The sequence below is a fragment of the Vitis riparia genome, chromosome 8 (genome assembly GCF_004353265.1).
Source record: "Vitis riparia cultivar Riparia Gloire de Montpellier isolate 1030 chromosome 8, EGFV_Vit.rip_1.0, whole genome shotgun sequence".
In the NCBI taxonomy this organism is placed as follows: domain Eukaryota; kingdom Viridiplantae; phylum Streptophyta; class Magnoliopsida; order Vitales; family Vitaceae; genus Vitis; species Vitis riparia.
Window position 1 is genome coordinate 16,650,358 of NC_048438.1, and position 12,772 is coordinate 16,663,129.

The following is a 12,772-nucleotide window of genomic DNA, read 5'->3' on the forward strand; positions in this document are numbered from 1 at the left end:
GTTTTACATTAACCAGCCGTCACCCGTTGCCCTGAAACTAACTTCTTTAGTGACAAATTTGAACCTGAATGCAAACAAGATAAAAAGCTAGTGAGAAAGGCAAGTGAAAAATAACAAACCAAAACTAAGAAATCAAGTAAACATATAGCAGAAATATGAACTGCCATGCCTACATGCTTGAAACCAAGGCCATATCAACAGATCAAGTACGTGAGCTGGAACATGATTTGAGTGATGAAAAACAAATGATTATGGGTGTTATTTATTCTAAGATAACATCTGGGTCCTGCATTTGTTCCTACTAGACAACAATTTCCAGGTGTTATTAGTAGTAATCCCAAATGTCAAGAAAACTAAACAATTTTCACATTAATGGCAACCCCTTTAGGGTCTGAAAAGCTTTGGTCCACGCAACCATTCAAGTGAACCATTGAATTCTGAATTCCTTGCATTGGAGTGAATACAATAGAGAACAATATCAGTTTCATCCTTAATCAGGTTTTTTAAATTATTTAATGAGAGCAAAATTTGCAACAAATAGATTTTGGTAATATAAATACATTAGTCATAATTGTATTCTCCTGAAAAAGGGATACTCAAAATGTTACCAATATGATCAGGACACCAAAAGATTAACTGGACTGGAAATTGAGAACAAAGAAAATGAAAAAGAAACCGGACTGAGGAATAGAATAGAAGCTTAATACAAATTCCCAATGCAATTTAGAAGATTCTATGAAATGAAAAACTGTAATTTTTTTCTGAAATGGCATATGCACTTGTTTGCCGTATCAGAGTAAAGCAAAAACTACTACAAAGTAGCTAATCTGTCATCCGAAAAATAAGAACTAGAGGACAAACAAATCTAAATATACAAACCTCTGCAAGAATTTCTACTGAAAGAACTTCCATTTCTTCTCACAATCCTGAGACTGGTGCAAGCCTTGGATGTTCACCTTACCAACACATCCCTGTATCAGATTCATCCCATGAAGCCATTAGTATGTAACTGAAAAAAAAAAAAAAAAAAAGATACTGTATTAGATTCATGAAAACGACCCAAGGAGCACAACCAATGAGGCACCCTTTATGAGATTGTTAAATTTTGAATGGTAGCCTTTCATTGTTAAATTTTGACTCCCTTGTATTTCATGCAAGGAAATGCATTTGTTCCCAAAAAAAATAACCCGGTCAACACAGGTTTAAGATCAAAGTATTGCTTTAAATTTCAATTGTTTATGATAAATAAGAGTGTAGAAATCAACAACCCAAAATTTTTTCCATATTTTCCTTCTAAAAACAAACTTAAGATTAAGAAGTTGGTGATGCTTATGTTTCACTCATCAAAGGACCAAAGAAAAAGAAAAAATTCAACCTCTGGTTCTTGCATCCCAAAACTATGCAACTAAAATATAATTGTGTGAATAATATAATAGAACAAGGGCTCCCCCTCCCCTCCCCTCCCCTCCCCCTCCCCTTATTTTTTTGGTCTAAGCTTTGAAAAGAGTGGAGGGACAGGAATGCCAATTTGCTATCCGTCTGATCACTAACTTTTGTAATACATCTATTTATGGTTCATACGATGGTGTCTGCATATCATACAAGGTTGTTGTGTTGTAACTCCCAGCTAAACTTGGTATGCCAAATTTTGGCATTCATGTCCCTTGTGCCAAACCTCGTCGACTCATGGAAACACGTGTAAGCTCTCAGGCCTCTTTGGAGAAACCAACCTCAGCCCACCATTTCCATCATTTCAGTTCAATGTTGTTCACTTTTAGTAATTTCACCACAACACGCAATTGCTTTCCTTTCATAATTTATGTTGTAATTTAGCAAAAATAGTGATAATTTGATAGAAATCATCCCCTCTTCTCTCCCCCTCTCCTCTCGAAATCAGTATTTCTATATATATATATATATATATATATAAAGAGAGAGCGCTACCTTTCTGGACGAGCAAATGAGACAAACTCCTCGTTTCTTCTACAACCTTCTGGAGGAACTTCCATGAAAGACGATGAAAGGGATCCAAAGCACTGCGAGACTGAGTGGTATGAATGTGAATCGATTCAGATGAGAAGGGCAATATCGTCACAAAAAATTAATATGTGACGATAAAATAGCGAACTAGACGCTACTGCTCGATGAGTGGATGACTTGGGAAGCAAGCAACTAATGAGAGTAGGAGCCTTTGAAGCTTCTTTCGTCATCTGGTTTATACCATAAAAATCAGATTCACGTTCCGTAAATACCCCACCGCCTTAATTTAATTACTATTTCAGGTCTAAAACCCCACCACGCCTCGCGCCTTTTATAAAACCCTTTCTGTTGCAATCTTTCCTTGTTAATGTTTTCAGCCGACGGGATTCGCCGTGGTCTGCAGGTAAGATGATGGAGATCAACGCCGGGGTCTCTTTTCCGGTCGTCTTCTTCGATGGGGAACGGGAAATCAACATCGGAGACGTCGTTGTGTTTCCGTCGATGGAGTTTAAGAATTTCCAATCAATTCTGAGCCAGAAAATTGGAATCTCTCCACACCAGATCTCCATCTTCCTTGACTGTCAGAGGAAATCGCGATCATCCATGGAAACACGTCGGAGAATTCCTATTACCGGTAAGGTGAGTTTCTCTGCAATTCTTCGCGAGAAGGATTGCTTCTTTCTTGTGGTCTTGAAGCGATCAAGGAGAGAAAGAAGGCGAAAATCAAGACTTCTTAACGAAGTGGAAGAAGAAGAAGAGAACTTCACGACACGGAATACAGTAGCGCCGCCTCAGAAACTGCATCTTCTCCGGCGAAACCAAGAGACAACCGATCAAACATTTTCAGGCTTCGTTTCGCCGTATTACGATCAGATTATGCCTTCGGACGACCTGTTCGTGGGATCGCAGTTTCTAAATTATAATAATCGTCTCCAGAATTTGCAGATTCAACGAGAGAAGTATTTGCGCTCTACCAATTTGTATTCGATACCGAATGAGAACTATGACTTCCCGGTGACGAATAATCGAATCGGAAGAGATGTGATAGTGTGCGAAGAGTGTGTGAAGGCGATGACGATGGGGAAACCGGTTCCCTTCCACTGGTGCGTGTACGACGCCGTCACTGTAGGGTTCCGATCACCGGCGGGACCGATTGCGAGGCCTGTCAAACGTTCCAATTAGGGTTTGAAGGTCCACGTTTTTATTTTATTTTATTTTGTTATTTTGATGATGATGATGATGATGATTTGAATTGAACCCAAGGAGACTTCCGATTTAGGCTTTCTGCTTAGGAACAGGAAACAATAGTGTTGGGGGGTGGTGATGGTGGTGCGATGTGGCATACGATAAGGAAGGTATACCACACGCGATACCACATAGATTACAGAAGATACTAGGACTAGGAAATTATACAAGTGTTGATATACGTGTATGAAAAACGCCCTTTGGGAAAGGGTCCAAGTTGACAGATCTTTTTCTGTATTTTTTCTTTTTTTCTTTGGATTCTTGAGAGAGTGAGAAGCTTTGCTTCATTGCTTGAAATGGTGAGACACACCACTTGGAATTGTTTTCCACCCCATTCCATTTTCAGGATCGTAACACTACTTTGGGATTAGGCCCTATAGGAATTTAATTCCCATTGGCGTTTTGATTGGAAATTTGGTATATGAATGAATTGTCATCGTCTCTTTTCTTTTCTGGGTTCATGGCTTACTATTTTTACTTGTATTTTAATGGAAATGTTGTATTTTTTTATAGTTTTGGTCATATTTTATTTTGGATGGTGGTGGTGGTGGTTGTTCTTGTTATTTGTAGGAGAGGGGCCTTGTCATGGATGACTAATTGGAAATTATTGGTGTTGGTTGGGAATTATATTATTGGCACCTTAGAATTTTCAATTTTTGATATTTTTTGTGAAGATTAATTGTATTTTTGTAGTTTTTGGGTGTCATCAAAACCTGAAACAGTATGGGATGATTATTGCAATTCTTAGATGTTTACACATATAATTTAGAATTTTTCTGAGGGAGGCACATGGCACATTCTCTATCACAGATGAAATAATGGCCACGGATGGGAGGAGTTTGTCAGAAGATAACTTAAGACTAATAAATAGAGTTGTTAAGATGTAAATTGTTACTATCTGTGTGAAAATAACATATGCATGTGGTTATTATTATGTGTACAGGCTCTTCTTTAGGTCTTAATGATGATAAGGCATATCAAATAGGAATTTTCTGCAGTCTACTTAATTGGTAATTACCAATTGCCTTGAAAACTGACTTAAAAGAGTTCGCACAGTAAAATATGATTTTGACCTTTTTCAAAAAGGATACAAGGATCGAGGGATAGTGATTAACATTAACAGCACTGAAAATTAATGAAGATTTTAAATAAATAAAAAATTAGAACTCCGAAACATAATTTATACTCATCTTAGAAAAATTTCTTATATTTTTTAGCAACTAAACATATTTAGAGATCCTAATGATTATCTAATTACCAATTTCCTACAAATTATGTATTAATCATTATAAAAATTTATCATAATTATAAATTATGATATCTTGAAATATTTGAAATAATGTTAAATTACTATTTTTTAATTATTATTTTTAAAATTAAAATAAAAACAAAATATAATAATTATGTTTATAAATGTTTTAACATGTAAAAATAAATAGGTTTAACATTTAACACTCGATGGTATTCTAATATTAATAAAAATAAATAAACATTTAATGGTAACTTATAAAAACTACCTTACAATTATTTTTTATTTTTTTTCTCAATTTCTTATTCCTCACATTTCCCCTTCCTTGTGCAAACCATTAAGGCTATGTTTTGGTAGCAAAAAGCATCAAGAAAAAAAACATTACTTTTATCAATTTTATTACAAAAACGACAAAAAAAAATAAAATATAACTAAAATTAGTTATAAGTTTATATATTTTAATTATTTAGTCCAATGAGAAAAATAAGTAGAATAAGATTAAAATTTTATATAAAAATATTTTATTAATTTTAAATCTATTTTTTTATTAGGTTATGTTTTATGAGTTATCCAAAGTTATGTTTGTTTTTTAAAATTTTTGAAGGAAAACAAATAGTAGGAAAAAAAATTAGAAAATATAATAAATAAATAAATAAATTTAAAACTAATAAATTATTTTTATATATTATTTCAAACTAATTTCACTTATTTTTTTTCATTATATTTAAAAATAAAATATTGTAATATGTGTAAAGTTTTAACTAAATTTAATTTTATATGTTTATATTTTTTATAATTAAACCAAATTCGACAAAAAATCATGTTTTTTTAACTATTTTGTTTCTTTTCTCACTACCGTTTTGGAGCCAACACATTCTCCAACAATATAAATTTTAATTCGATATTCATCTTAACATTCAACACCAAAATAATAATAATAATAAAATAAAAAATCATTTTTTTTTTCAAAATTATAGATATAAATTCATTTTACCGTATTTTTCTTATTATTTTCCAAAAAGTATTTTAATATCAATCGTGTATAGTAAAATTGGTTTAGGTATATGCTTAAAAACACGTGTTAATATTTTTCCCACTGAAACGTTAGAAAGTGTTTTTGACGTTGAAAATCTTAACACAAATACTAACATTTTAGTTTGGGAAGTGTTATTAAAAATGGGTTTTTATTTTTTATAATTAAAAAAAAAACACATTTAACAAAATTTTGAATTAAAAATAGTTATTTTTAAGGATTTCTTTACAAGACATTGTTATATAAATAATTAAAAATTATTTATAAATACGATTTCAAAATTACTTTTTTGAGACCTCTTTACGTTAGTAATGAAAATCCTGATTTTAATATTATAAGTAATCAGTAATTATTAGAAATGAAATCAGAATTTTTTCTTATTTTTATTTTTAGTATAAATTTTTTTGGAATAATAATAATAATATGTTCGCATTACATTTTCAGAAAACAAAGTACGCCATTGGTTGGGTTTTTGAATTAAAAAGCAAGTTGACAACTGTTGAACCGCATCTTCTACCAACCAAGGGTCTATGCCAGTCGACTGTACATCACGTGCATATCAACGACCATAAGAAAGCAGGTTTCAAGCCAAGATTGGCGAGTGGGGGCTATTTCCTACTCGAGAGCGTGCAGAAGGCATGGAAATAAGACAGAAAGGAGAGGGGGGTTTTGCTGGGGGTTTTTGAAGAGCCAAAACGGCAAAACGGGCGAGTTAGTGGAGATTGTAGAGCGCCGAGGAAATCGCAGAGGGGGAGTGGTCACGTGAGTGCAGTACTCTTTCTTTCTCTCTAGCGAAGATGAAAGAGACTGCCGTAGCGCGTATTCCCTCTCTTATTTCTGGAGAGAGAAAATCGTAACGTCATTTTGAAAGCTGAGCGCTCTCTCTCGGTTCTCTCTCTTTAGCCTCCCTCCGTTCCCCAGATGAACATTTTGGTTTCAAACCCTTGAAATTCCCTCTCTTCTCTCATCTTCTTTTGTCTTCTCTCGAAGTTGGGTTTTGCTAGGGTTCCAATCCTTTGTTTTATGCTTTTTAAAAATGGCGGAGTTTCCTCCAAATTTGGATGATGGAGAACTATGGCTTCCTTCTGATATTTTCCCAGAGGAAGTTCCTTCTAAATTTGGGACCCATCACTTGCCTTCTGAGTTCGCTTACATGAGCGACATCGCTCGGCAATTTGCTGCATTCACTTTGCTTCAGCCGCCCCAGACCCATCCTAAACATCCTCTTAACTTGGCACCAAGTTTGGAGGTTACTCTCTGTCCCTTGTGTTCTCTATTTTAACTAGCTTCAGAGGATTTGCATTCACGTTGATGCTTTTATTTGTGGGTTTGCAGCGGTTGAGACCGATGATTAGGTATGGGCCGTATGGCCGTCCCGGTTGTAGCACCACTGTTGCAGTAACTGGAATTGGTGACAGCCCTTGTGTGTGTGACAGTCCTTGTGGGTGTGACTGCCGACTCCGGAGCTGCTGGGACGGTGGTAGGCCGTTGTACGAGTACCGCAATGTGAAACCGCCTCAACCCCAGGTAAAAAAAAGGGGAAAAAACTGCGAAAAGGACCGTTTGTGTTGAGTCATTTCAAAGCTTTTCACTTTTTCAGCTTTAATACACAGGTCGATAGCTTTCTGCAAACAAGGACTTTGGCTTTGCAGAGGCACCAAAACCGCTTTCAGAACCGGTCTTTGCCGTTTCAGAGAAGCGGGTCTGGGTTGGGTGGTGGTGGTGGTGGTGGTGGTTTTGGTTTTGTGAGAAAATATGGAGGGACAGGTGTGTTTCTTCCCCGTATTTCATCCACAACCACCACTTCTCCAAACCCCACCGCCACTGATGACTCTAGAAAGAAACAAGGTGAGTTGTTACCGTTTTTCTTTCTTTGGGCACTTTTGATATATTTGGTGTGGATATCTGCGTTTTCCGCTTTAGGTCTGCTATTATGTCTTTTGTTTATTTTAGTTCCCCATATTTTATTGCTTTTGCTTGTCGCCTTTGTCTTTAAAACATAGAACCAGCTTCAAATTCTTTATCTGGGTTTTGCTTCGTTGGGAATCTGGAACCATTTTTCTTTTCCTTTTTTTATCAAAAAGAAAATTACTTTCAGACTTTAGGAGGCATTTATTGTGGTGAACTGTTGTTGGTTCCAGTCTTCTTTCAGTTTTTTCTTTTGTAGTTTTTCAAATCTCAGTCAAAGAAAGCACTAATTTGCAACTGCTCAATTCAGATGCTTGACAGTTACTATGTTCATAACCTCCTGTTTTTCTTGAATTTTGTCATTTATTTCGGTTATAGTTTAATATTTTATTGGGTCTGGGCATTTCTGTTGAAATTGTTTTGTCCATCTATCAATATGAGCCTGCTGCCCATGGTGTGGTGCCAATGCGGCTTATTATAATGCTTAACAAACCAATGGACTGAAACATATCTAATAAAACTTTGTCGCCTTTCATTACAAGTCTGATAAAGAAGTCAGTGAATCTAATTGACAAACAAAATGTCTTTAGCAATCTATATGGATTTCTTCTTCTCTTATTCCACATCTCTTTTGTTGATATCATTATTCCTTGTCTATGTTTGCCTGGTCCAGAATATGAAAAGGAACAATTTTAAGGATAATTTGCGATATTTTGTTTTCATTTATCTTAATCTAAGGATGAAACATTGGCAGGCATGAACAATTGGCATGGGATGCAAGTCAGTTTACCGAGGAAACCAATCATGAATGGCATTGGTGGGGGAAAACAAGAGGAGTGCATCCGCCAGCTTCCTCCTGAGCTTGCCTTGCCTCAAGACTGGACCTACTGAGTTCCTCTTCTTCCTTGTAAAGAGTTACTCTAGTGGCTGTGGAACATAAGGAAATAAGAGCTCTAAGCAGGACAGAAGTCAAATAATCATTTGGGTTTTGTGTAGAACTAATAGAAATTACTATTAAAGCTGAAGTGGGTAATCCTTTCTTTTAGTAAGGCTATAACTTTGTAGAATAAATAATGGGTTTGAAGCTTTTTGTAGGAATTTGCATTGTTTCGTTATTTACATTACTGTCAGCCCTCGGAAAACATTGTTTCTGCCCTATTGTTTTCTTCTTTGTGCAGTATTGAATGCTTATAGCTGGAATAACACAGCACTGCTAAAAGGACTATTGCTTCTTGTGTTGGGCTTTCAGTTGGTGAATCCATGAAAGGCACATTAATGACTCTGCTGCAGTCATGGAATGTTAATTGAAATCTGCCAACCTTTAGGAAATTTTTGTGTGTAATTTTCTCAAGGCAATTTTCAGTGGTGGGTTTTTTGGGTTTGGAATCATTCATAGGGTATTGATGATTTTTTCCCTCCAAGCAAATGGTTTGAATTGTATAGTCTTTACAGCCTGTTCACAATACCAGCTTTTATAGGAAGGAAATAAATGAGTTACTCAGATGCCAACTCGAAACCAACCTTACGATGAAGTTGAAAGCTTATGAATAGGGAAGGGTATTTTGTGGAAATTTTTATTACACCAGTCCGAACTTTATGAATTGTTTTTACTTCTTTGTTTCTCTCTTCTAAGGAAAATTGATGAATGCCCTCCCTCACTTCAACTGCCTTCATTCTCATCCTATTTATGCGCTTGAAGCAGATACCCAATTCACTTAATATATGGTGTGCCCATCCATCTAAACCTAATATACCTTAACTACTACCCCATATGGTTTTTATGGAGCAGTGTATTTTTAAAAAATTCATAATATAAAAAATGATTCTAAATTTATGATATCTTTGAATTTTGAATAAAATGGAGTTTACTTTTACATTCAACTCCTTTTTTGAAATGGGTGAATTTAATGTAAAAAAACGAGTTTAATGTAGAAAATGCAAACTTTTTTTTTTGAAAATATGAGTTTAATATAAAAAAAATTAAGTTCAAAAGAAGAGTTCAATATAAAAAGTTTTAAAGTTAAAAGGAAATTCATTTTCTTAAGAAAAAATAATAGAAAAAATAACGAGTTTATAGTACAAAAATAAAAGAAGTGTTGAAAAGTTCTGTATTTTTATATTTGTTTTTAAATAATTATATTTTAATAATATTTTATTTTTTTAAATCCCCTATTCTCAGGACGGTCACATGAATGTATTTACAAAAAAAAAAATGAATTGTCGTTGTCATTACAATTTTTTTAAGAAAATTAATTTATTATATAAAAAGGAATGTTTTAAATTTAAATATAATTATTTCTTTAATTTAAAGAAAATATTTAAATTATTTTAAAATTTTATAAATATTAATTTAATAAAAAAAACTTGCTATTTGAATTTACATAAAATTGCATTTATTCGCTTCCTTTTTAAAAATAATAATAAATGAAACATGATTTATTTTATTTGTAGATATGAAGGGTATTTTTATGTACAAACGTCGTGCGCACCTTTTAGTTGTGTGGGAGGAGGAGACCAATGTGCATAATGATGACTATTGTCCATCCAATTATATCAATGATATGGCATAAAAATACATCATTTTCATTTTTTTCAAATATATATGTGATGTAATATACAAAAAGTTAAATGATTAAATTTAATAAAGAGTAATGTTTGTATGTATGACTATGTATGTTAGTAATTTCATGAAATTGAAGCTTTCAGTTTGAAGGAAATATATGTTATTCCCTATTTGTGGGAAGATTTCATCTCTTATTTAGCAATCTTCGATGAGGGGTTTAGTAACATTTTCATATCAATTTGGTAATCAGATATTTATTTCTATACTTCTTGATGGATGATAGCTTAAGACAAATACATTTCATCTGGTCTATGAGAAGATGATTATTACATTAAAGGACTCGTCGATTATCTTTATCATCCTTGTATCGAGTAAAATCATATTTATCACAATATATGATAATGATCATACGATGACATAACTAGTTAGTAGAATATTTGAGTTGTTAAGTCTAATGTTTAAATAAAGTTATACATGTATAGAAAATAATCAATTTGTTTAGGATGATTGAGAGAGCTTTATAGTGATGTTACCATGTAGACGAGTGATAATAGGGTCCAATAACTTGCTCAAGCTACACTTACATATCTATCTCATTAGTTAAGCCTTATGACACAACGATATGTCAAATCAATTGTTGGATACACAACATTACTTGAGATATAGTCATAAACATCAATATTTCTCTTATATTACATTATCATGCAAAAGAAGAGTACTTTAAACTCTCGTAGGGCTGGGGATATGGGTATATCCAATATTTGGATCTCACCAAAATATATAATTTGTATGATACGTTAGGATTGCTTTTGCCATCTATGCAAGAGCGATTAGATGTCCTATCTATAGATGATATAAGACATTGTAATTCATATATTTTTTTCCCATATATATATATATATAATGTGGTTGAATCTATTGTTCATGCATTTTTTTTAGTTTATTTGGGATCCCCATATATTTATCCAATTTAGTTATTGAGCCACAAATTATATCAGACTGGTGGATATGGTTGAGTAAGAATAGCAATAAGACGAGTCTTTTAAGTTTGTTTCATCTCAATTACATATATAATTAAATAAAAAAGAATTTAATTCAACTTTTTTTTGGGTTTTTTTAACACAAAAAAAATTATTTTTTAGAAAACAAAAATTATAAAAAATTACAACATTTTTTTACTTATAAATTATAATAATTTTAATAGAATAAAAATCTTTTAAAATAAAAAAATAAATGGGGCTAAGCAAGTTGATACGAGAATTTTCACTATCCACCACGATTTTCACAATCCACTGTGACTTGCTTGATTTATTTTTTATTTTTGGATCGAGGACGAGAATTGATTTAAGTAATTAAGGTGGGATTAAGATGGAAGTGACATGTTTTGTTGTCATCTTTATAATTGATTCCTATCATCCAAATAGAGAATTGAGGTTATTTGGTTTGGTACCGTCCAAAGCAAGAGCACCATTTTCACCTTTTAACAATTATGAATGCATACTTTGACTAGATCTAAGATCATTTGGATGATTGCATATCATATGGTATCATGTATGGTGTACTTGTGATGTATTCATTAGATTCTGCTCTTTATTATATGCATTAATTCAAATGGGTCTCACTCATATGCGTACAAAAGGCCATATTGAAGTTAGTGGCTATCCTATTTCAACAGCATGTATAAATAACCAAGCACATCGTGCAACTGTGGTTCATACCTTAGAGACATGAAATTACATAGAGATTTAGAAATTGTTTGGTAACTGTCTTTTAAAATAATTTTTTGTTTTTTAAAATGAAAAAGTAAAAAAAAAAAAAAATGATAATTAGAAAACTATTTTTTGTTTTTTGTTCTTAAATATAAAAAAATAAAGTGTTTTTAAAAAAACATCTTTTAATTGTTTTCAATTTTTATTTTTTTTATGTTTTATGAGGATTATTTTAAAAAATAATTATATAAATATGTAAAATAATTAAAAATAAAGTATTAAATATAAAAATTATTTTTAAAAATATTAAAAATATTTCAAGTTCATAAACAAACTTTTATTCTACAAAACATCGTAAAATAGTTTTTAAAAATTGTTCTAAAAAATTATTTTAAAAAATAGTTATCAAATAAGGTCTTAACATGGATAAACTTATACGAAAGCATGGAACATATTGATAAATTATTTTGGTCGCCTTTAGGGATGACAATTGAGCGGGTTTGAGATGAGACACTTTTATCCCATTCTCATCTTAATCATATAATTATTATGAAATAAAAGCTAATTAATTAAACAAAAACACTCAAGAGGAGGGTGAATTGAGTTTTTAATTTTTTTTCAAAAACTATTCTCAGGTTTTATTGAAAAAAATTAATAGAAATGAAGAAATGAGAGTTAAAGAGATTGAAAACTTGAATTTCATAGTAGTTCAACCAATTTCGCCTATATCCACTCTTCTCAAGTTTTTTTCGAGTGAGGGTTCTACTAATATGAAGCTTCAATCAAGCTTCCAAGTCTTTAGAATTGGATTTCCCGGCTCTAATGAACACTACAATCAATCCTTCAAGTTTATCTACTACTTCAAGACTAAGCATTCAACGTTACTTGAATAATAAAGATTTAAAGCACTTAAATCTAGCACAATTAATAAACAAGTACATAAAAGACTAGAATGAACACAAAGGTGCACTAGAAATGAATTGCAAGTGAGAGTTTAATATACAAATAAGAGAATGAGAGCTTTGAAAGTGAGAAACAAGTAGGTAGATAGTTTAATGTAGGTGTTCTCTCATTAATAAATGAAT

General features: G+C 32.5%; 1 protein-coding gene across 1 annotated transcript; it reads left to right on the top strand.

Moving 5' to 3' along the window:
- The first annotated feature begins 6,244 nt into the window (after positions 1 to 6,244).
- Positions 6,245 to 8,648, top strand: LOC117919941. The gene is made up of 4 exons (XM_034837253.1): positions 6,245 to 6,756; positions 6,843 to 7,034; positions 7,121 to 7,355; positions 8,170 to 8,648. The coding sequence occupies exons 1-4, from the start codon at positions 6,544 to 6,546 to the stop codon at positions 8,304 to 8,306; spliced, it is 777 nt and encodes a 258-aa protein (XP_034693144.1). The 5' UTR covers positions 6,245 to 6,543; the 3' UTR covers positions 8,307 to 8,648.
- The last annotated feature ends 4,124 nt before the right edge of the window (positions 8,649 to 12,772 follow it).